Source organism: Gossypium hirsutum, chromosome A09 (genome assembly GCF_007990345.1).
Source record: "Gossypium hirsutum isolate 1008001.06 chromosome A09, Gossypium_hirsutum_v2.1, whole genome shotgun sequence".
Classification (NCBI taxonomy): Eukaryota; Viridiplantae; Streptophyta; class Magnoliopsida; order Malvales; family Malvaceae; genus Gossypium; species Gossypium hirsutum.
Genome location: NC_053432.1, coordinates 61010999 through 61036397, shown reverse-complemented (window position 1 = coordinate 61036397; position 25399 = coordinate 61010999). Strand labels below are relative to the sequence as shown.

Here is a 25399-nt window from a genome sequence, read left to right as displayed (position 1 = left end):
ATAGATCACATTTTTATAATAATAAAAAAACCATAATAACTATGCTTGGACCCTCCATTGAATCGGTCATTTATTCTTTTGTTTTGAATAAAAAATCCAAACGATTGATGAACCACTCAATTCGATTTCTATTGTTTCGATTCAACAAAGATAGACTATGAAAATTGATGGTTTTTTTCTTCAAAATGGAAACGAAAACTAAAAGAAAAATGAAACCAAGTGTTCTTTTTTTTCTAGTTCAAGGATTAATCTGATGCAATGGTTTTGATTATTTGGAGAAACCAAATTAATATTTTCCTTTAATTAATTTAGAATTTTCAATTAATTAAATTTATTTAATTAAAAAAATCAATTAATTTACTTGGCTAGACATCCACGTTAGCATTTACAATCTGTTTTAACTGCCACGTCAAACTGTCTTTGGGAGGTAATAGATCTTAACGGCAGAATGATCATTTCGTAACAAAACAATAACATAAGTGACTAAAATATAACATTTCAAACATAAATAACTAAAATGTAATCTAAGACAAACAAAAATAACTATTTTGATATTTTACCCTTTTAACTATGACTACATGGATCACACAAATTAAGTGTGCGTTTAATATGGTGGAAATTTATTATTTTCTTTATTTTGTTCATAAGAAAACTAACATTAAAACTCCTAATCTATGACCCCAAGAGAACAAGCTCGAAAGCTGAAAAGACCAAATCCCAAACCCTCAGAAACAAAGTCGAAGCTGGCAACACTATCCGCACAACACACGGATCACACAAGAGAGGGGAGAGCAAGGAGCTCCAGCAGTACAGTCGACATGGGGCAGCACAACCACTTTGGCAAAGCAAAAGGGAAACACATCAGCGGCAAAGGTCAGAGACGTATAGTGTAGTGACTTAAATAATATTTTTTTCACCACAAAATCATAAAAATGGTTTCATTTTAAATTTATTTTAACTGCTATCGTATTAAATTTTAAATTATATTCTAATTTAAATACAACATTTAAATTTATTTTAAAATATAGCCATGTATTAATTTTGGGATAATTTATTAATTTTTTTAAAAAAATAAATATGATTTTAAAATAACAAGACTAAATTACACATTTGTTAATAATAAACACTTTTTCTTTTAATTACAAAAAGAGGACAACACCGTAACATAACAACACAACTAACATGACTTGATTCCAAACTATACCTAAAACGGTGAATACTCTAACCATCAAGCCAACACACAAAGAATAATAAACTAACTCTTGTTAATAATAAATATCACTCAAAAATGTTAAAATTAATAAGCTTTGTACTGTGTTCAATGGGAGCAATTTTGAAATCTACCATCACATCAAGATCCTTAATAAAGTGCCAAGTGAACCAAACATATCAAAATAACCATCCCAAAAATTTAATCAGTGCTTTCTACTATGTAATTAGGAACCACGTTCAAACCTAAATTTGATTTGTTTGGAGTTTTGAGTAATTTCAGCTTCAGTTCAGGCTGAAATTTTTTAACCTTTTATATAATCAATACTTAAAACCAACCAAAACCACCAATATAAATCCCTATCACAGCCTTGTATACACCAGCTAATTGGATCAAATGAAGAAGGTTTTTAATTTTGTTCAGTAAAATTAAAAGAAAATGAATTTTGTTAAAGCCTATATCAGAAACAATTTAGATGGGAAATTAAAAAGAAAACATTCAATTAAATTTTCCAGGGTAAACATGAAATCAGGTAAGGAAAGATTCAACTTTTCAATCCTCAAAATCCCCAGAATTTTCCAGTAAGTAGTTTGCTGCCAATTCTTCATTCCGATCACAAGCCAAAAATGCTTCGATGACGAGTGCTCTATCGAATCCCATTGCTTCGAGCTACAAGGCAAAAAAAGAAAAAAAAAAAAAGAATTGCTCGGTAAAAGAACTTAGAGAGGGTCCCCAAAAGAAGAACAACCAATTTTGCATACCCGTTCAATAGCCTCCTGTTCTGCCGGGGTCACATTGATTGCATGAGGCATTTCTTGTTCAGCTTGATCAAATATATCCCTGAAATACAAATTTATACTAATGTTACTAACGATGCTTAAGTTGATGCATAGATAGTCCATACATTAATGAAACAATAAAGCTTCTGTTAATCTCAATAGGACTAGGGTGTGAGTGTCAGACATGTATGTGTTCAACACGGATATGATTTTTTTTTCTAGGCCTTTTCACGTATTTCAATAATCCTTACAAGATTTGTCCGTATATCTTATACCCATCTTCAGATATAAGTCAACTATCGATATTGATACTTGAAAAGATACGAAAGCCGGATCAATATAAATCTCAAGATATAGTGTCTGCTTGAACTCTTCATGAACTACTCATATTTAACACGCCGATATGAGGATAAAACCTCCAAGGATCCTCCAAATACATAGAACACTTTCTCTAAAAAAACAAGTTTATCACCGATACTCACCCCCGAATCCGAATAACATAGGTTTTAGAAGGCCAAAGTTAATGGTTTATCACTGACGAATCCAAAACAGTTATAAAAACAAGATAAAATAAATAACAAAGCTTCAGCTCTACCCCCAATAAAACTGTAGATGATTCATCAAAAAGCGGATATGATATTTGGTAAGCACTAACCCTTCAGAACCTTGGAGAGGTTCATTTATTAGCTGAAGAAACTCGGCATGATGTTCTTGAATTAATCTTAAAAGCTGGGGGTTTTGCTTTCCCAGCTCCAGAAGCATGGGCTGTAATAGAAGAAAAGCCGATTAAATCCGGAACAATAAAAGCTCTTGATGTTTAGCCAGTGAAAAAATAGATATGCAAACCTGTAAAATTTGTGGGTTTGATTGCACCATTGAACGCAATGCTTGGAACTAAAATGCAAACAAACATGCACTTTAGAATTCCTTATGTCGAAGAATTAAAGATCTTCATAGTAACAGAGAAAGCAAATAAACAAAAATCATATAACAAGCCTGCACCTGTTGATTGTTTCGGAGGAAATCCAGGGATCCAAGTCCACCAGCAGCGGCACCGGAGAGTGTTTCCTAGTATCACTTCAGCATGTTAGGAACCCAAAATCAAACCACTCGAAAGAAGAACTACCAATTTCTACACGTGATCAAAGCACATCAACAATCTGAGGTTTACCTGAGGAAACATGTTCAAAGGTGATGAATTAGGAGCCCCTGAAACAGGAGCAACTGGGGCAGCACCGGATTCAGTGGTTTGACTTGAAGGAAAATGAGGCACTGGAACAGCCACTTCTGCCAATTCAGGAATCCCCTGAAGATAAAATGGCATCATAACCGCAACCAGATTAATATAGTAGTTCAATGTTAGAATTCTGGCTGTATATACAACCATTAAATTTCAAGCATACAGAATATAGATAATCCACTGCTCGCTCGGGGTTGTTATAAGCAGCTCGAAGTGCACGTGTTACTGTTTCTTTGTCCCAGCTGCCACCACCCATATCCATCAATTGTTGGATAGTCTGCTCAAGATTACTTCCAGCAACTAAATTCGAAGCGGCTTGACTATAGGTATCAGTATTTGGACTGCAACAAGGTAAGATAAAAGTTTTTTCCCATTATTTTCACAATGTTCAGAAAGTACCAAAAAGGAAGTCTGCTAGAGCTTCGAAACAGAAGTTCCAAGAAAAAAATCAAAAGAAGATAAAATCAAACAAATAACACCTGATAAAATCTCAAAATGTCTAGACAGAAAAAAGAATAACCCTAGCACCGTTTGTCAACAGATACAATCCGAGATAAAAGATAGAATAATGTGTTACAACAATAAACGAACTGATAATAAGAGTTCCAATCAATAAAACAAAAACTAAAAATCAAGTGTCAGTTGAAAGCTCTACTACCGAGTTCTGACAAAAAAAAACAGGTTAGAGATCTGTTAAGCAAAACAGCTCTCTCGGTTTGATAAAAAGTGTATCATGTGGGAATTAATCGTTCATATGATTCTTTGATAGAAAGAAAAAAAGGGCATGTTGCTACCATACTTTAAATGATTAAATATAGTTGAAGTAATGCTTAAACCCAATGATTCAAGGTAAAGATAAAAGACCCTAGAACAAGAAAATAACCCTTTCAAATTTCTCAATATCTAGATTTAAATGGAGAATAAAAATAGAATCTAAGCAAGACGGACAAAAAAGGGGTTAGAGACCACTTGATAAAAGAATGCCTAAAGCTTGGGATAAAGAATGTGATCTCTGCATCAACTCATTTTCTTGTTTCAATCAAGGGAACCGAAATTGTCAGCTTCAGTAGTTAGATAGGAAGGAAAATATGTCACGAAGAAAATAAAAAGAACAAAACAGGGCACTGCAGAATGTAAATAATAACTATTAGGTTTTTTTTCTCTTTGTCCACCAGCCATTTGGTTATTTGGTTTTTTTCCATCTAAAAGTAATTTCCAGAATGGAAATACTAACCAAAAGGAAATCAAACTGATATCTAAAGACTCTTGTTCTCTTATCTTCTTTCCTCGGTAAGCAAAAATGAATCATAAGTGGTTTTAAATACTTCTCTATCATGACATTTAACAGCATGAGTTCCATGCACATAAATCCAAGCATTTATTAACCTTATATACAGGTATTTTGGAGATACACCACATACTTAGCTGTTGCAGCATCTGAAGCAGATGTACCGCTCTTTGAGTCCCTGAAATGAAAGAAATTATGAATGCTACTGACTTCGGGAAAAAGGGCAGATTTTGAGGGAGCAAAACTATTCCAGAATGAACTTACGGTGCTTGTGCAGGAACTTCTGGGGCAGGGGTAGGATTAGAAACAGGTGCAGTTGTAGACGGAACTGATGAAGCAGGCTGTGATGGAAGACAAGGAAAAAGTTGATTCTATACTATATGAAACTTGAACATAATGCTCAATGTAACAAGAAGAATGAATATGAAGGAAACCTGAGCAGACGAGGTCCCAGCCGAACCCAAAGATTTGCTCTGTAAGCACAACCAAAGAATTGAAAATATTGTAAGTAATACAACAATTACATACAAAGAGCTCATGCTAAACCAGGATTTTCTAAAATCAATAAAAGGTACCAAACTGTACTAATCTATACAAGAAGGAAGCTAATAAAAAGCAATCATGAAACAGTCCACAGTCCACAGTCCACATTGCTGGTCAACATGTATTCATTAAAGATTTGCAGAATGAATCCTACAGCTTTTGACGAAAGCTCCACCACCAAAACTATACAGCCTCAAATTGGTATAATATTAGAACAACCAAGGTATCTTGCTACAAGGATGGGCTGGTTCACTAACAAAAACTATCTTCAAATCAGATCCCATCTTCAATTAGATTAATCATTAAAATCAGTAGGCTAAAAACACGGGAAAGCAGCTGAATTTACCAAATTACCTAAGTAAGCTGCTAAAGTTTAATTTACACCCAAATAAGCCGTTACCCTTTAATTGGTACTAAATAAAGTCGTTAACCATTAATATACACCAGATTAAGCCATTAACCTCAAATTTGTACTCAAATGAGCACTTAAACCTTAATTTGCACCTAAATGAGCTTTAACATAAATCAACCTTTCATTTGAAGTAAAATTTTATTAGGGCACAAATCAAAAGATAAGGGTTACTTGGATACAACAAAAGTGCAGCTCCCTTAAGACATGGCGTGTGGTGTGGGTTTGTTACTACTATCTGTATGAATATTAACCCTCCAATTGTACAGTACCAAAATACCTGAATTAACCATCAAGTTACTAACCAAACAATCCAAAAACTACATTATTTAAAATACCTTTATATATATATATATATCTGACGCGTGTATATCATATATCAAACTCCCATCTTGTAGATCATCTTTACGTTGCTCCAACTCTTCATTTTTCAATTATTCCATATTGATGTGAATGACATTTTTCCAAATAAGGTAATGGGGATATGGCATGATAAAACTTAGAAAAAGAATTTTAATACCCGAGTTAGACTCATATCCGACAATGATACGCGAGTCCAAATAACATAGGATTACAACATCATTCACATATAAATTAACTACTAAACTCAAAAACACTAATAAAACGATACAAATGGTAAGAAAATTAATCAAATTAACCTTGCTGAGCATGACAACAAGAAAACCATCTTCAGAGACTTTGTTATCAGCTAACGTAGTTTCATCTTTCAAAACCTTCCCATTATGAATCAAAAGCTGTTGTCCACATGGGTAATTGTCTTTCCCTTGTATATCCTCTATGTTTTTCTTCACCGCCATAACCTAATTCCCAAACAAAAATGAAACTTTAAGCCAAAAATTTTAGCCCTAATAAAACAATAATTGAATGAAAATTACAAAAAGAGGGGATTACAGTGTCGTTGGGCTGAACCCTAATTTCGAAGTGGCTGCCCTTTAGAGTTTTGACGGTGAGCTTCATTTCGACGAATTGAGGGAACGAAACGGCAGCGTTCTCGGATTGTGGATTGCGGATTTGAATCAGGGAGGAAGGGAAAGAGAACACTATAAATTGAGTCTTAAAGGGATTCAAAGGGAAATCAAATAAAAAGAGAGTTTATTTAAAATTAAATTTTAAAAAAGGGGAAAAATATTAATCAAAAGAGAATGGAGGGAGGAGAGCTTTTTTGCTTTTGTTGCAGAGAAGAGGTAGCTGCTCTCTAGATTTTTTTTTTTTTTTACTTTTTTACTTCATAAGTTGAAGGGTTAATGTGCAAAATGGTCCCCCAATTGTCACTAATTTCAAATAGTTTGGTAAATAAGTTAAATTTTGCTACAGGTCCCTGTACTCTTCATACATTTAGAATTAATCCCTTTACTTTTATTTCAAGAAATTTAGTCCTCTTACTTTTCAAATTTAAAAATATATGTCCAATTGTTAAAATCGTTAAAATTCTTCTATTAAATTCAAATTCAATACATCATTTTTTTACATGGCTACCAAGCTAATATCTTTTTCATTTTAAAATATCATAAAAATAATTTAGCAAAAGAATTTTAGTTGTGTTAAAATTGGACTTGCATTTTGAAATTTAAAAAATAAAGGGAATAAATTCTTGAAAATAAAATTAAAAGGAATTAAATTCCAAATATATAAAAAGTACATAGACTTAGAACATATTTTAACCAAAAAATAGGTTAAAATATGAAATCAGTCCCTATACTTTCGTAAAGCTTATGATTTATTTCTTATAAGTTAAAAGTTAAATCTCCTTTTTTCTTTTTAGTTTTAATCCAATTGTTAACACATTGTTAGTATTTTACATCAAAATTTGCTTATGATTTATTTCTTATATTTAGAGTATTCTAAAGGGTAAGGTAAACCTAATATGATTAAAGTATTAGTAAGTTTACTTTTTGATCACTTAACTTTAAAAAGTTATAAAATAGTCATTGAATGATTTGGAAGTTTTCATTTATGTCACCGAGCTATTAAAACCCTTGTTGTGTGGCTTTTTTTGTTCTTACCACCTGCACCAATTGAAAACTCTCCTTCACCTTTTCTTCTACGGTTCAATTTTTTTTATGAAACAACTTTAAACGTCATGAATCTGCGAAGATCCAAATAACTTTCCTCTTCGATCTTTAGCACTAACTATCATTCGACTTGGATCTAATGTATGCTCTTTTACTTGTCAATGTGTACTAATCCACCATATCAGTCGTCGATTTATCGCTTAAAGCCTGCTAGCCAGGCTTTAAAAAAAGACTTAACAGTCCGATGATTTAAATAAAAAACGTTTGAATAATTCAATTACTTAAATTAAAACTTTTGAATAATGCAGTGACAATTTGTAGCTTTTTGAAATTAAATAACCAAAACATAAGATTACTAATAAATTAATAACATTAGATATAATTTATCCTATTCCAAATTAGTAATAATAGGCTAGGCTCAACTTGAGCCTACAATTTGAATATAAGTAATTAAAGATTAAGAGTTTACAAAACTGTTTACTTTTTTTAAGAACATTCACAATGAAATGATTAATGCCTGTTTAGTAATGCTTAAAAAAAACATTTTTGACTCTAAAAGCACTTTTAGAAGAAAAGTTGTGTTAAATAAATTGCTTTTAGCTGAAATTTTTGATTTTTCAGAAGTGTTTGAGAAGCTAAAATTTTTAAGTTTTCCTCTCTCAAAAGCACTTTTAGTGCTTAATTACAAATGTGTTAAAATCATTAATTAAAAATAAAAAAAATATTTTATTAAAATACTAATTACAAATATTTAATGGTTATGTTTAAATATTTAAAATATAGTTTATATATTCTAATTAAATTTTATAAATAATTAATATTTATTGCTTAAAAATATTTAAAATTTATATTTCATATATTAAAATATTAACAACAAGTTATAACAATTTTTTTATAATCTTACTAAAATATAATAATATTAACTAATTTAAATATTATTTAAATGCATATATGTTACTTGATAATAACATGTCTAAAATAGACATTTTATTTCTCAGAAGTATTTTTTGACAATAATGCTAAATACCACAACACTTTTCAAAATTATTGCTAAACTAGTTAGTTATTGTTACCTATTATTGTTCCCTAATTTCGACTAAAAAAAGAGAATTTACAATTTGAATATCTTGCGGGATTTGTAAATTAAACCCAACAATTTAATTGACTTCAAATAGTAGTAGTATTGCAGATGAAACGATGATAAAGAAGGAAATGAAAAAAAAAAAAGTGTGAATGGGTTATTTCCACAATAAACCCCTCTGTCATTTTGAAATTATCACCTAGTTCTTCCACTTTTTATATTTACCTTATTAGTCCTTTTCATTTTACTATTTTCAACGTTTTCGAACTTTCATCTCCATATTACAATTGCAGTCCCTAATATATTAAGAAATCTTTAAAAAAGTCTTTTTTTTTTCTTACAAATCAAATAATTGTGCAAATAACGCTTAAAATTAATAAAATTAATCATGCAATTTCCAAATTTTATTATAATAAATGCATTTCTTATAACATTAAAAAATAATATTGTACACATTCAATAATAATATTCCAAGAAAAAAAGCTATGGTTAGTTCTATCTTCCTTTCTTATTTATAAAAAAAATAATGTTAATTTCTAAATAATTTATATGATATATTTCGATATATAATGTGACCCAAAAAAATTTAATTAGTCCTTCTCATTAACAAAAACCATCGGTTGACCAGTATGACCATTAACCTCGTTGATGTGCTGGAGGAAAACCACCAGAAGCGGCTAGATCAATAAAAAAATATTACAAAAAATATATATTTTTAAAAAAAATTAAAATGTGCATATAGAATAAATTTGAATAAATGATTGTCTAAATTTATTTTGAACGACTGCAAAACTAAAAAAAAACTTCAAAAATTCTAAAAAAAATTATTAAATTTATAAAAAAATCTAAAAAATATATAAAAACATCAAATGTGTAAAAACTCAAAAAAATTTATTATTTATTATATTTTATTAAAAAGTATGCTTTTTTAATATAAGTCTAATAACTAATTAATTAAAAATTGAAATCTCATTTCACAAAAGATATTTTTTTAAAAAATTACATAAAAGTATTGTAAAATATAAACCCCCATAACATTGATAAAAACTATCAAATATGATGCTTGCATGCCGCGCATGCTGGATGCACTCACGATGTGCTATTGCCCCTTTGCATCCTAACTAAGATGGTTAATCAAATTTATATGAAACTCAAACCAAATAATTTAACTATTAAAATACATGTTTGGATTTACATTAGACATCATCCATTGCGGAAAAGTTACAATTTTTTTCAAGAGTCGAAATTAATTATAATTTTTACGATAGTAAAAATATAATTTTATCGTTTTAATAGATTATATCTTTATAATTTTTAAATAATTAAATTAAATTTTTATTATTTTTAAAAAGGATCAAAATGTAATTTTATTTTTACTAATTTAAAATTTTAAAAATTTTAAAAAGCTTAAATGAAAAAATTTCCATTTTATAGAGGTCGAGGTCGGGGTCGAGGCAAGGCCCTGCCATCCCACTAACTACACCTTACTTATATATATATATATATGTATATTTATGAAATAACTTTAATATTGGAATTATTTGATAGTTTTTGTTTATACTTAGAGTATTTTATATAATTTTAATAATTTTTACATATATTTTAATATATATATATTTTGTGGAATGAAATTTTAGATTTTGTCTATTAATTTTTTTAAACTTTATCTCGACTTCCAAACAAAATTTCTTGACTTTGTTCCTGTTAATAACAACAATCAAAATTTCCTGTCCTCATACTTATACCTCATTGACATTCTAATTTAATATTAAGCATTCAACTTTTAAAATAACTCTAGAGAGATAAAGATCATTTCAACAAGAAGTTCAACGTTGAAGTACAATGATACAAATTGGTAAATTCAATGAAGAGTTGGTTGCACTAAACATTTTTAAACTATGATTCAAATTTTAAATTGATCCTTAACATTTACACCATTTTATATTAATTATGTTCTTTTATTATTAAAATTGTTAATTGTTACATCAGATTTTATGTAAAATAATTTAAAATAAAAATTTTAAACGAATAATTGATGTTTCAAAAATCTTAAATTCAAGGTTTTCGAAGTTTTTACAACAGTTTTATCATTCCCTCTTTTTTTTTTTAGTTTTTACTTTTAAAAATTAAGTCACAACATTCTATCTTTTTAAAATTTTCATTTTAAATTTAGATACATAAAATTTGACATATCATTTAATGATTAACAATTTTAATAACCAAAGGATCTTATTGACATAACATTAATAATTTGATGATGTAATTAGAATATTTTAAAGTTTAGAGACCAATTTAGAACGAGAGTAATAATTTGAAGATGTCTAATGCAATTAACTCTTCAACGAAAATGAAACTCTTTATTTTTTATTTATCGTGTCGGATATTTGCATCCGACACATCTAAAAGAAGAAATTATTTTTAAGATTATTCAAATACTTAAAATTTTTCAAATGGATAAATACCCATATTCAATACTTATATCAAAATCCGATGTCACATTGACTTTCCTAGTCTCACAGAGTTGATGTAGTTCGTAGGGCAATGAGCTGACATACCAGGCATTTCTAACCCTAAAACCCTAACCAGTATTGAGAACCATCCTTCCTTGTATTCTTGTCATGAGTGTAACCCATTGCCAAACCCCTTATCAACTCCCAAACTGCATTGGCATGTTCAGGGATCAGTTGTTCTATGTCAAAGAAATTTTTATTTGGCTCCTCCTCCATCCTCTTTCAACAACAAAGAAACAGACTCAATAATGACAATAAATAAACAAACAATATTTAGGACTTAACTCACAATTTGTCTCTTCATTTATACTCGTTTTCCTATTTTGATATCTAAATATTTTTGTCTCACTTTAATACTTAAATTATTATTTACATTATATTTTACTCTAAAAATTATCTGCATCCAATAAGGAAATATCACGTGTCACTTGCCACGTTTTTTATTGACAATTTTTATTTTTTAGGATAAATTAAAACAAAAATGATATTTCATGTAATAAAGTGAGACAAAAAAAAATAGAAAAACACATATAGTTTAGAGGTAAAATCATGACATAAGCCAACATTTATCATATAAGAGTGTAATAGTCCTTTTTATTGCATTGAAATTCTACAGGTAATCCCTCAATTTTAATTTGACATGATTTCGTCCCTCTATTCATTATACTATTGTTAGTAAGTTCAAATTAATAACATCATTAGTGGTTAAAGAGACGAGAATCTATTTTTAATAGATTTAAGCGTTAAACTAACATGTAAATTTATTATTGGACAAATAATTAATTGGATTTTCATGTGACTCTAATTGTGTTCTCAAATAATAGAAAAAAAACCCTAACTGATGCATCTACTAATAAAAAGTAAATGGGTCATATTATGTCAAAATAAAATAAAGAGATTAAATATTCTAAATTATAACATAGTAGGGGAACGAAAACCGTAATTTGACATAAGTGAGTCTTGAACATGGGTATTTATCTAGCATGTGTATTTATCTAGCACGGTTTTCAAAGGATCATATCTTTGTTCGTATTTCAAAATATATCATTTAACCCAAATACTTTAAGAAAAATAAAAAATCAGAACAATGGAAAAGTGAATACCTGCTCAATGTAACAGCTGTTGTAGTAGAGGCACACCCCAAAATGCTTATACAAGAAGGTTTTATCATCATAGGGCAACCTAGGAACAAGATCATTGCTATAAACTACTCTGAAATACTTTGGGACTGGATGATCAAAATGAGCTTCCATGAACTTCCCGAGTTGTCGATTCCCAACCCTCGGTTGTCCGAACGTATAAACTCCAAGCAATTTTTCCATTAATTTCTTCTCTTCATGTATCACAAGCACTATATTGGAAACAAAATTGCTAAAGCGCCTCCCAAACTATGCCCGGTAACTATAAATTTTGCATTCTTGTGCTCTTCTAGCAAGCTCCTGAGCTTTTCTCTCACCATATGGTAAGCAGTCATATCTAGCGATCGGATGTCGATTTTATCAATGCCATCGGACTCTTTTACGATCTTTGTTTGAAGATGATAACGAAAAGTTCTAACATCTTCTCTGTTTCCTAAACCTAATGCCTCGAGAAATTCCATATGAAGTTTCCCTACTTTTGAAATTTCATACCATGAGTAATCGATGTCAGTGCTCCAATCGTTAGCATTAAACGGTTCAGTGCCCCGAAAGCTTATCAATATTAGGGTTGCATCCTTAGGCTTGTCACATATCATAAAAACTTGAGTTGAATTCTCCTTATGGTAATCTAAAATAAAAAGAAATAACCATAGATAAACGATGTAGGAACTAAAAGTGTTTATAGATCAAGTTGTAGTTTGAAAAATATTTTTCTTCTCAAGCACGATTCAAATTGAGTTTGATTTAACTTGCAAGCCTAGATCATTATGTTTAAAAATTTATTTTTTATTATTTTTAATAAAAGTTAAATAATAATTTGAGCCGAATCATATATATTAAACCTAACGAATAACCCGATCTCGAAAAGTTATGTATAGAAATTGGCTGATCTTACCATCCCAGCCGTTGTAGAAGTCCACAAAATGCATCTGTAAACATCGAAAGTATCAATTGCAAAAGTCATTAGTTGCCACTCAAATTGTTATGACTTATAATTGATTAAATAATGTGTACTATTTTAAAGATAAAAATATTTATTTTTTACATCATAAAAAATTAAAATAAATTAAAATTTTGGTTTGATTTCAGTAATTTTTTGAACTTATCTTCTAAAATTGGGTCAAAATTTTAGAATTTTTTTTCAACCCTAAGTTCAAATTTATTCGAATATTACATAAAATCAGGTTTACGCAAATATTTAAGTTTATATAGTTCGAATTCTAAAAAAAATCATCACATCCCATTATCGTGAGATATATTTAAAGAGTTATTCAAATATCAATAAACATATGTTTCGTACTAAAAAAGAATGGAACAACAAAATCGAGATAAAATTGGAAGAAAACAAATTAGTAAAAAAAACCTTGCCTTCCAATGATGAACGACGACGTTTTTAACAACTTGAGCATTTTCATAAGCTAGCTTTGATGCCATCATACACAGATCCATTATTGCTCTATCATCCAATTCCAAGTTTACAATTCGTTCAGTGACTGAACCGGGTTTATAAAGCTCAACTCGTTCATCTAATTGTCCAATTGTACTAATAAATGTCTCTGTGCCTCTCTTTGGTATTATTACTTCTCCTACAAAAACGAATTTAAATTTCGAGTTTGAGTGTAAATTATGTAAATGAATTTAATCTAGTTAAGATCGAAAGTTTAGTATTTCGACTTGAATTTAAGTTTAAGTTTTTTATTGTTTAAATTAAATTCGGCTTGAATATAATGTTAGGATTTTGTAAATGGGTTTAAATTCGTTGTTGAAAACTTTGTTCAAGCTCAAATAGTTAGAGTTCATTGCTAGACAATGATTGATATTGAGATTTTTTTTTTTGGGAGGAGCGGGGGAAAATTAAAATTTTTAAAAATTTTAAAAGTTTAATGAGATTTTTTTTCAAGAAATTCGGAGGTATAATTAAATTTTTTAAAAATTTTGTGAGATTAATGAGAATTTTAAAAAATATTACAAGAATTTAATTAAAAATTTTTTAAACAAAATTAAAAAGCATGATAATTTTTTAAAAATATTTGAGGGGTTAAATTAAATATTTCAATAAATTTCAAGAAAAATAATTTTTTTTAAAAAAATTGAGGGGGCTTGGCCACCATTACAGCCCGCCCCGGCCACTAGATAAACTTGGGCTTCTATAATAATCCTCGGTTGAGTTCAAGTTGAATTTTAAACAATGAATTTAAGTTGAACTTAAACTTAAGCTTGAACTTTTCAGTATTGAATTTGGCTTGACTCGATTATAGTCCTAAAGAAAAGATTTGTAAATTATAAGATTTTAATTATAATTTTTTTGGGTCATGGGGCAGCCAGAGCCTTGCCTCTCGTGAATGAAAAGTTTTCATTTCTAACCCTTTCAAAAACAATAAATCAATTTAAGTCCTTTTAGCCTTTTAATTTTCTTTTTTGCCCCACCAAAAATATAATAATTCAAGACTTTTTAACACAAAACTTTTAGCTTTATTAAGGGTTATTGCACAAACCAAGTACATTAAACTACAATTTTATTTAGGGACTGTAAACAAGACATATGTACTTGCAAATTACTCAATCTCGAATTAGAAAAAAAGCTAAAATTCAATTTAGTTATTGTAAAGTTGAGCTCGAAATAACAAGTTCACCCTATTTTAAGTATTTAATGTTAGATTCGAATAACTTGCGAGATTAATCAATCATTTTATTTTTACTTAGTATTAAAAATCTCAACCTCAAACTCAAGCTTAGGCATAAATAATCGAACATGAAATTCAACACGAAAACCAAGCCAAACAAATTTAGAGAGAGAGAGAGAACTTACCATTGAGAGTGTTTGATAATAAACCTAAGAGAGATCCATTTTGAGAAATAAGATTGAGAATGAAGTCAACTCCGTAACCAGTCAACTCCATTGGCTTACTACACGAACCAAGCCGTTTCCGTACAACGATTGACACAATTATGATCCACCGGTCATTCGCCTCTTCTTCGCCACTGGCACCACCGCCCATCGCCACCGAACCTCAGTCCGAGCTTTCCAAGAACCTCAACCCACTCTCTAAGTCACCCCAAAGTAAATACTTCATCCAATCCCAAACCCCACCTTTTTTCTGGTCTCACAATCAGGTACCGGAAACAATTGCCGGAAATACCACCGTCAATATCCCCGTTACCAGCCATTAATGTGTTTTGTTTAGATAGGATTAAGGATGTTTGGTTTTTTTTGAACATTAGTTGATGTGTTTTTATAGTAATGTAAGGAGAATGGGCTAAAGTTTTAACATTATCCAGTTTCTTTATGAAATAATTAAAATTGAAGTTAAACCTTGTAAGGTATTCCAAAAAAATAAAATAAAAATTCAAGTTGGGTTCGGTTTTTGTTGAGTCGAGTTTGAGTAAATCAGATTTTCTGTATTTTAATATTTGATTTGAGTGGTTCGTGAATTTGATTAAATTTATTTTAATTTTTAATTCGGACTTGATTGAAGGACAAAAAAATAACATGGATATATATGTATATACGAATTTAAATTTTATAAAAATTATAAATATTCAACATACTTCAATCAAACTCAAGCAATAATAATTAAATTTAAAATTTAAACCTAATTAATTGATTTCAAGCAATTTGGATATTTAAATTAATCTCGAGATGTAAAAATTAAACTTAATTTGAAGTTGAACAAAATTTCGAATTTTGAATTTCGAGCCGATGTCGAACTTTTTTTACTTTATGCAAACAGAACATAATCGTCAGCTTCACCACAATGCCATTTCATACTTGGATCTTATGCCTTTTTAACAACCTCTTTTTTTTTTCTCATCCATTAGATTATCTAAAATTTCGAGTTGTCAATCATACCGAATTCGATTGAATTTAAATAGAAATATTTTTATTTTGAACTAATTTAAATTTTTATTTATTAAAAGAAATTATATTTATCTAAATTTATAATTATAAAATGTATAAATATGTATATAAAAAAATTTAAATCATAAAAAAATGGACCTAATACTTTAACAAGATATAATTTTGAGGTTTACCCCTAAATTTTTTTGACTAATATATTATGTTTTTTCATACAATACAATTTACAAGTAAATTTAATAATTAATATATTCATATTGCATTTACATATTTTATTATATTATAATTGTATTTTAAGGTATTTTATATTTTTAAAAAGTGTTTATATATTAATAATTTGTATGATACAAAAACATATATTTATATATATATACACACTTTACGAGCTTGCTTGAAGTGGATCACTAAAGAAAGTGATGTATGGGGCGATTGAAAGGCAGACGCTTCGAGGATTCCAAAAATAGTAACTTTATCTATACGATTATAAGATACTAATATAATAAAAAATAAAAATGTATATATCTTTTTTTTTAAGTATCATATTAGCTATGAATACATACATTTATCAAAAATTTTAAGGTAAATTATAAAAAAAAAATAGTCACTTCTATTTGTCTTAGATTACAGTTTAATTATTTATGTTTAAAATGTTACGTTTTAGTCACTTATGTTATCGTTTTGTTACGAAATGGTCACTCTACCGTTAAATTCTATTACCTTCTTAACTACAGTCCTGCATGGCAGTCCAACTGGATTTTAAATGTCAATTTAGATGTCTAGTTGCTGGGATGAAAATAGTTTTTAATTAAATAAATTTAATTTATACTGTCATATAGGCCCGCCGTTAAGGAAGTAACGAAGCTTAATGGCAGAATGACCACTTTGTAACAAAACTATAATGTAAGTGACTAAAACGTAACATTTCAAACATAAGTAACTAAAATGTAATCTGAGACAAACAAAAGTAATTATTTTTATAGTTTACTCAAATTTTTATGATGCAAATAGTTAATTTATCGAAAGTTATAAAAATATATTAAGGGTGATTCTTAAATAGTTGATTTTCGATTCAATCGATTGATCTCACTTGTTTTTTTAGCAATAATAAAAGTTTAATAGTTAAAATGATAGAGGGAAAGCATTAAAAAATATTAGAACCTAAAAATGAATCGTAAAATGAAAATTTCAATTTAAAATGAATCTTGAACTTTTAAAATTCAAGCTTATCAATTTTTTTATTATATAAAATATATTTTTTATTTTTATGCTTACATTTTTATAAGTTATATAATTTATAAATCTAGTTAATGATTTTATTTTTCATTCAAGTTCAAAGACTTATTCAATGAAATTAATTTAAAAATTAGATTGAGTCCTTATTTTATAAAATTTTTAACATTATATAAATTAGTTTGATCCAATTCAATTATATAAAAAATCAATTAAGCCTATCTAAACTTTTTGTAATCAGTTGAGTCCTTTAACAAAGAAATTTAATCAAATAGACCCTTTAACTAACATTGACAGTTAAAAACTAATAAAATTAATGATGTGGCAGTTACAACTGTAAAAAAAAATCTTATTTTTGAAACATGACATTAAATATGTATAAATTTTAATGATGTGAAATTTTTTTTCATGAATTTTTTTAAAATATTACTTTTTTATATTTCAATGTATAAAAGTCCGAACTTTTAAGTTTTGCAAATTTTCCTCCATCAGAATTATTATTTCTTTTCTTGACAACCAGACACTATTTGCATAGTATTTTCAAAAAGCTTTCATGTTTTTCACCATCCACAAGCTTCATGGTCACTTCCACCAACCTTCACCCTCCACTCACATCTTGTGAAACTAAGATAAATTCATCCTTAACAACTCTTTTACCATGCTAAACCCGTTTCCACCCTCACCACTAAAGATAACATCTACATCATCATTTTTTAACAAAAACAAGCCATAACCATACCTTCAATAAAACCCAAATCACTAAGCCAAAGGCAAATGTTTCAAATGTATAAAACCAAAATCAACTGGAAAGTGACCAATTAACAAAACTAGGCAAATAAATAGATCAAATTTCCTAAAAAAATTACAATAACCCTTATCAAGAAAAGCAGTCAAAATTCTTTGCAACCCATATCAGAGTAGAAAAGCCTCCATAGAAAATCATGTGGTGGATACATCCGCCCATTTGTAGAAGCCCAAATTGTCCGGGCCCGATTATATCAAAACCCAACCAAACCTCTAAACCCACTAAAACCCTTAACCCATGACCCATTTACATCTACCCAAACCCATTACAAAACCCAAATATTAAACCCAATTCAAAAGCCCATTAAGCCCTCCCAAAAAAAACCTAACTAAAAAAAAAGAAAGAAAAAACCTAACCCAAAAAAAAAAGAAAAACCTAACCCCAAAAAAAAATCAAGAAACCCTAGCCACCTAACCACTTTCCCACTTGCCCCATTTTTTCTCCCATTTTTGATATCCATTGTCTACCACCACCACCTACAAAATAGAAAAAGAAATAATAGAAAATCATGTAAAAGATGGCTATAAAAAGCCATTCAAAAATCATGTAAGAGGGGGATTTTTACAAAGATTGAAAAAGGAGACAAACACAAAAATCCCTTCAAATTTTGAACACAAAAGAAACTTCAATAAAAAGGTTGCATCTTTTTCTTTTTTCATCTTCTTTCGAATATTTTTTCTTTCTTTTTTTTTGTGTTGTTTTTTTCTTTCTTTATATATACATATATTGTTAAGGAAAAAAAATTTACCTTTTCCGGCCACCGTGGCCGGTGGCCGGCGACGGGCGGCGGCCGACGATCGACCGGTGACCGGCCCCCCCTTGGCCGGATTTCTTTTCCCCTCTCCCTTCTTTTTTTTTCTTTCTCTCTTCAATTTTTTTTTTGTCAAAAATTGGCCTTAAAGTATGTAGCGCTTTGTGATTTAGTCTCTCTTGCTATGTTATGTTTTGAGGGGAGGATTAATTGTGTTTTTGGTCCCCCACAGTTTTATGCATGTTCAATATAGTCCTTTCCTTTTATTTTTATTTCAATTTTGCCCCAAATATTTTGTTTTTAGTTCAATTTAATTCTTTTTAGTTACTTTACTATTTAAATTAATTATTTTAGTATTATTATTATATTTCATTTACTTATATAGTGTGTTAATAATTTTTTTATGTATTTTATATATATTATGTATATATTTTTTAATGCCATTAGTTATATATTTCTTATGTATATATTCTTAAATACTATTATATATACATATATATATTTTTAAATACCATATTGTGTATATATTATTATTACAAATTATTACTATTGCTAGTATTATTATAACTATTATTATATTAGTGTATATTTTTTATACATATGTATGTATATATATATTTGTACATATCATTATTTTATATTATTGTTGTAAATTTTTTATGTATATATTTTTTATGTACATTTCCTAATATTTTCTTTTATTGTAGATATTATTATTATTATTACATACTTTTATTATATGCATATATATGTTTTTTTATGTACATATTATTATTTTATATTATTATTACCAAATATATCATTTTTCCTATTTTATTATTAGTACATGATTTGTTTTTATTTTGTAAATATCATTATTATTGTTATTCTAATATTCTAGTATTCCATGTTAATATTTTTCATTAATGATATCATTTTTTTCATCCTTTATCTATTTTTAATTTCTCACTTTAGGAATATTTTTTTTCATGTTTTAATTAATTTCAAAAATAAGGCAATGTACTGATTTAATATTAAGCCATCGATTTCATCGCTATGTTGGGTGAAATTCGTCGGCTTGTGTTAAAAAACGGAACACCCTTTCTAAAAAAATCAAAAACTAAAATCTCTCTCGTCTTTTCAACCGGATCACGATTAAATATTATATTGAACTCGTATTTTTGAAAATCAAGTCAACACATGTTTATGAGATACCAATTTTGGGCGTCGCGAGGGTGCTAATACCTTCCTCGCGCGTAACTGACTCCCGAACCCCAATTTTTCTCTGGACTTTCACGTAGACCTAAATTTGGCCTTCTTTTTGTTTTAAAATAATTTTATTAGGTGTCCGATCACACCTATAAAAAAGGATCGGTGGCGACTTCCTTTGTTAATATAATCGAAAGTTGGTTTTCAAATGTTTAATAAATCGCCACAATTAGCGACCAAGCAAAACAAAATTTTTTTTTACGTCGCTACACCATTAATCGAGTAAAAGAGTACAAACTTATTCTATGTCGTATAACTGAAAGTTTTCACTTAGTTCTCTAGTTCTTTTGAGGCATTGGATTTATAAAGAAGATTCAAATATCAATGATGATAATGAAGAAAATGGGTTGAATTTTGAACTCAAGGTCTAGATTCACAAAATTCTGATTAACATCAAAGAAAATCATTTGGGAAAGAGAAAGAAGGGGAGAAAGGGCTTTATTCCACTGTTAAAACAAGAACCAAAAGGAGCTTCATCGGTGACAAGGATGGTAGAAAAGAAAGAAATTTTTTTATTTTGAGAAAAAGTTTGAAATTGAAGAAGAAAAGGTATTAAAAAATTATTTTATTTGTAAATTTATTATTTTAATAACTAAATTCCATTTCATAATTAATTTTAAAAAAAATCCGTGCTATTTTGCCACATGGAAAAAAATGAAAATTTAAAAACAATTTAAACCAACTGAATCAATTTTGTTAGTTTTTAACGGTCAAGGTTGGTCAAAGAGTTTAATTAATTTTTTTCGTTAAAGCACTCAATTAGGTGCAAAAAGTTTGGAGGGACTTAATTTTTTATACTATTAAGTCGCATTTTTTTAAAATAAAAAATACTAAATTACCGTTTAATAATATAACTTATTTTAAATGCAAATGACATTTTAGTAATCTTTTTAACCGAGTTGATATTCGATTAACTCGTAACATCATCTTAATCAAAGGTTTAAATAATAATATACATACTATAATATTTTATTGAGATATATTACGTCATTTGTTTTGTTTTTAATACATGAATATAATACGAAAATATGAATTTTCCATATTTATACAATTCAAATGGCTTCGTCACAATATGATGGTAATTTACAAAGTCAATAAATGAATTCATCTTTTGGAGGGTTAAATTCATTAACAACATATCGGAACACATAAAGCTTATGTTACATGAAGTCGAAATCAATGTCCAGAATGTATAAAACAGGAATATGATTAATTTTCTCTAGATTTATTCACATATTTGAAAAATTAAAATTTCTCTAGATTTATTCACATATTTGAAAGATCAAAATTCATACCCGATTCAAATATATATCAAACATAAATTTTAAATATGGGTATTTTAGAATAAAACAAAAAGTCGGAGGTCTAAAAATTTAACCAATTGAATGTTCTTAGAATTCACTAAAATCTCTAGGAAGAAGAGAGAAAATTCGAAGTTATGGCGATTTTACGACTGACCGTTTTCATATAATCTTCACTCGTCACCGGCTATGAAGTTCGGCTCTTCACCATGGCACAAGTACTCATCACATGAGGATGCGGTTTCCCAACCTTTCCGGAGCCGTAAAATATCCTCCGTGAAAGTCGAACCGGAGGCTCCGATGAATACACTCGCCATAGCACAGATGGTCTTATCTAGCATAGCTTCCACCTTCGATACGGTAAATCAAAAGACTTAGTTTGATCATCAGTGGCAAAATAAAATTGGGACATATTGGTTATCTGCCAATAAAACTAAAAAGGAGGACAATGAAACTGTTTAACAATCAAGTTATTCATTCAAAGCTAGAAAATTCGTATATTTTTTGAAATAATTTGGATAAAAATATTAGACGCCAAAATTAAGTTTTAACATAAAAATTAAGTCTTTAAAACAAAATTCAGACAAGAATATATATTTTAATTTCATACATAAATTCAACTTGAATAAGGTTCGACCCATGAATATCTTCTTCTTACTCAACTAAAGTAATATTAAAATGGTTAAAATATGCCATATGTCCTTATAATCTTCACAAATTTGGAATTTACTCCCTATACTTTTATTTTTAGCACTTTAGTCTCTCTCCTTTAAGGATTTTAAAATTCATGTCCTACTGTTAACACGATTGAAATTATTTTATTAATTTTGAATTCATTACAATATCATTTAATTTTAAAATGTCATACCAACCAATTTAACAAAATATATATATATATATATATAACACTGTTAACAATTGGATATAAAATTTAAATTTTAAAAAGTAGAGGAATTAAATTCTCAAAATAAAAGTACAATGACTAAATTCTAAATTTATAAAAACTACAAGCTTATTAAAATCTCACATTACTAATTAATTATCAACTATGTTTAAAAATTGAGTTATCCGTCCAAATTCAAAGATCTATCCGATATTTTGGATAACTTAAACAAAAATATTAAAGCCTATATATGAGGTTAGACAAAATTGCATGATTTTGATATCATACATAAGCTACATCCGAATCCAATTTGATCATCATGGGTAAATAAAACAAGGAGAAATTAATTATCAGCACGTAAAACCAGAAAGAGGACAAAGAAAAAGCATTTGGATGAGCTAAGTTGTTTTAAAAAAGGGGTTTAAACAAAAATGTATGGTTTTGGATACCATAAACTCAACCAAAACTTGATTCGATCCATGAATACTAACCTGATCATCACCATCAAGGCCATGCCTGTATAACAAGGAATCCCATTTTTCAGCTGAATCACGAGGAGGACGTTTAACCAGTGGTATAGTCTTCCCGTTCATCACAAGCATGGATTGCAGCAAACTGGTTTCGCTCTCAGCTGCATCTGTTGAAAGGTAAATGACCGAAGTGTTGGCCTTTTCAACCATTTGCCTTATGCAATCAGCAGCTTGAGGTATAGGGTAAAAACAGCTTGGCTTTTTGGCATTGCTGAGTAATATAAGAATAAAAGAAATGTTAGTCTGCTATTCCGACCCTTCATTTTTCTTGAAATATTTGTATACAACACGTATTTGGATACAATGATACAATCCTTTAAACACTCTCTATCTCTAATACATGGAAAAACTTTGGTTTAAAAAGATAGAGTAATGAGACATATCTGAATCCCAGCAAAAGAACATCTAAAATGCCAAAAGCTAACTTTGTTGAAATGCCAATGGGAATCTAAAATATAAGCAATTTATGTTCAATAAATTATTTGTATTCTACGTATATTGATACCATCTTTCAAAGATTCTCGACATATATGAAAAAGTTTGATAAAATTTAACTTACTCGTACTGTATATACCCGAGTTCAACTATCATGCCAAATTTGGAAAACAATTGAAAGTTTAAAACATAATGTTCTAATCCTTCTATTTTCTTTTTTCAAATCGGAGAAGGTCATTAAAAGATTATATCTATATCCCTATACTCATGTATAAAAATATATCAAATAAAAATATTTCAATAAAAATGAAAAAACCAAATAACATAATATCATACTTTCAAGATGAAATTAATATTCTAGTACTACCACCAGCAAACAACATTCAAACCAAAGGAAACAAGCCTAATGTTACCATTATAAGGTTTTAATTTTGTGTTCTTTTAACCCACACTTATTGAGTTTAGTGGTAAAAAACTCTACAAAGTTTGAATAGCTTATCTAGTATAACTCAACTCGACTTAAATTTAATCGGAATTCAACATAACTATTAATTTTAAAGGATATCAAATTGTTAGAAGAGAGGTCAAACTTATTTTCCTGAGAGTTGACAGATACTTTAACAGTAGTAGACATTGTGCTCAAATCATCTTTACTCAATAATATTTTTAGATTTTGTCGCGGATCGAGAGCGACTCACCCACCAAATGCCATAGAAGGGAACATGTTCAAATACCACCAAAAATAAAAATTCACAGTTCATTTTATGGGTGAGGCATTCTCATTTCTCGAGGCTCTTTATATACTTTAAAGATAAAACTGATCACAAACACTTTAGGCAAAATATCGATTGTTTCGAAGATTTCTCACATAGCGAGTCAACACGGACAAAAGAAAATTTTCTATTCTATGCTTAATACGAAACAAAGAGAAAACATACCAGAACTTCAAGAATCCATGTCGGCGGAAATGGAGTGCAACGAAACCACTCCCCAAAAACGTTTGAATAAACCGTTGAGCAGTCAACAAAAAAAGCTTGCTGGCTCAATCAATATCTTACACTTATGCGCGATGGGACCTCGCGGTTGCAGCACCCAATCCTTCTCCACATTCGCGAAGAAAACATCGCCGATTGCAATCACATCCTCCTTTGTCCCAAACTTTCCTTCCACATCCTTCACCGTTTTCGGACTAGGGTTCTCAATATCCTCGCTTTTCCAAGCGGTTTCCACTTTTCCCATCGAAATCCCCAATGATTTCAAGTTCTTCAAATGATCTTCGTCCGTATAACACGGCAAAGGAATCGAGAAATAGCAAATGAATTTATCGATTCTAGCGTGATTCTTCTTCAATTCCATGAAAATTTCGAATGAGATCACTGTTTTTCTTCCGATACATTCATTGATATGGTCGATATCCAAGACCAGATTGTACTGGTAATCGAATTTTGAACCGGGTATAACCAAAACCCGATTCAAAACCGCCGCGAAGAACATGTGTTTCTCCAAGCAAATCAAATGGTTACTCATTTGACCCGACAAACAAATCGCGAACAAGAATTTATTCGGGTCGGGTTTCCATTCAATCGTTCTTCTCTTAGAGGATTTCGGGTCGATTTTCCGGCAAATTTCGGAACCGTTCACGATAGGTACTGAAACGGTGCCATTTTCTGTCGATAACAAGGTATCCTTAATGTGCCTGTTTAACGTGATCTGATCGAGTAACGAAGCTTTGATTTGATCAAATCGGACGGCTGTGATGTTATTAGAGGTACCAAAAGTGTGATTCCATAGATCGAAGAGGGAACTTCGTTGTTTATTTAATAAGTAAAGGGCTCGGAGTTGAGATTCCTTGATTCTATCCGACGTCGTATCACAGATCTTGGAAGAGAAGAAGAGGTAAATAGTGGCGACAAGGGAAATGACGGTGACGATGGCGGCGAATAAATAGTGCCCTTTGCTGAAACGACGTCGGATTGGGGATTGGAGCTCTTCGATGCGGAAACTGGCGCTTTTGTCCTTGTTTTGGTGGATTAAGTTTTCGTGATCGTCGTCTTCGTAGGGAGAATCTCGAGCCATGGTTGCAAGGGAGTGAGTCACTGAGTGAACCGCTGAGTCGTTGGTGGTGATA

At 29.5% G+C, this 25399-nt stretch overlaps 3 protein-coding genes across 3 annotated transcripts; all 3 read right to left on the bottom strand.

The window, feature by feature from the left end:
• Positions 1–1597: 1597 nt before the first annotated feature.
• On the bottom strand, positions 1598–6740 carry LOC107889033 (ubiquitin receptor RAD23b). Its single transcript, XM_016813327.2, has 12 exons — positions 6382–6740; positions 6129–6290; positions 4952–4990; positions 4782–4858; positions 4651–4695; positions 3393–3570; positions 3161–3295; positions 2992–3057; positions 2836–2883; positions 2645–2754; positions 1972–2050; positions 1598–1879 (listed from the first exon to the last, which is right to left on the bottom strand). The coding sequence occupies exons 1-12, from the start codon at positions 6445–6447 to the stop codon at positions 1763–1765; spliced, it is 1122 nt and encodes a 373-aa protein (XP_016668816.2). The 5' UTR covers positions 6448–6740; the 3' UTR covers positions 1598–1762.
• Positions 6741–11076: 4336 nt separating this feature from the next.
• Positions 11077–15351, bottom strand: LOC107890030 (triacylglycerol lipase OBL1-like). The gene is given in 7 exon segments (XM_041076176.1): positions 11077–11201; positions 11204–11312; positions 12197–12448; positions 12451–12860; positions 13128–13161; positions 13601–13818; positions 15042–15351. Coding segments are annotated over 7 exon segments (1338 nt in total). The 5' UTR covers positions 15232–15351.
• Positions 15352–21433: 6082 nt separating this feature from the next.
• On the bottom strand, positions 21434–25399 carry LOC107890269 (O-fucosyltransferase 36). The gene is given in 4 exon segments (XM_016814746.2): positions 21434–21773; positions 22798–23047; positions 24210–24309; positions 24312–25399. Coding segments are annotated over 4 exon segments (1563 nt in total). The 5' UTR covers positions 25348–25399; the 3' UTR covers positions 21434–21596.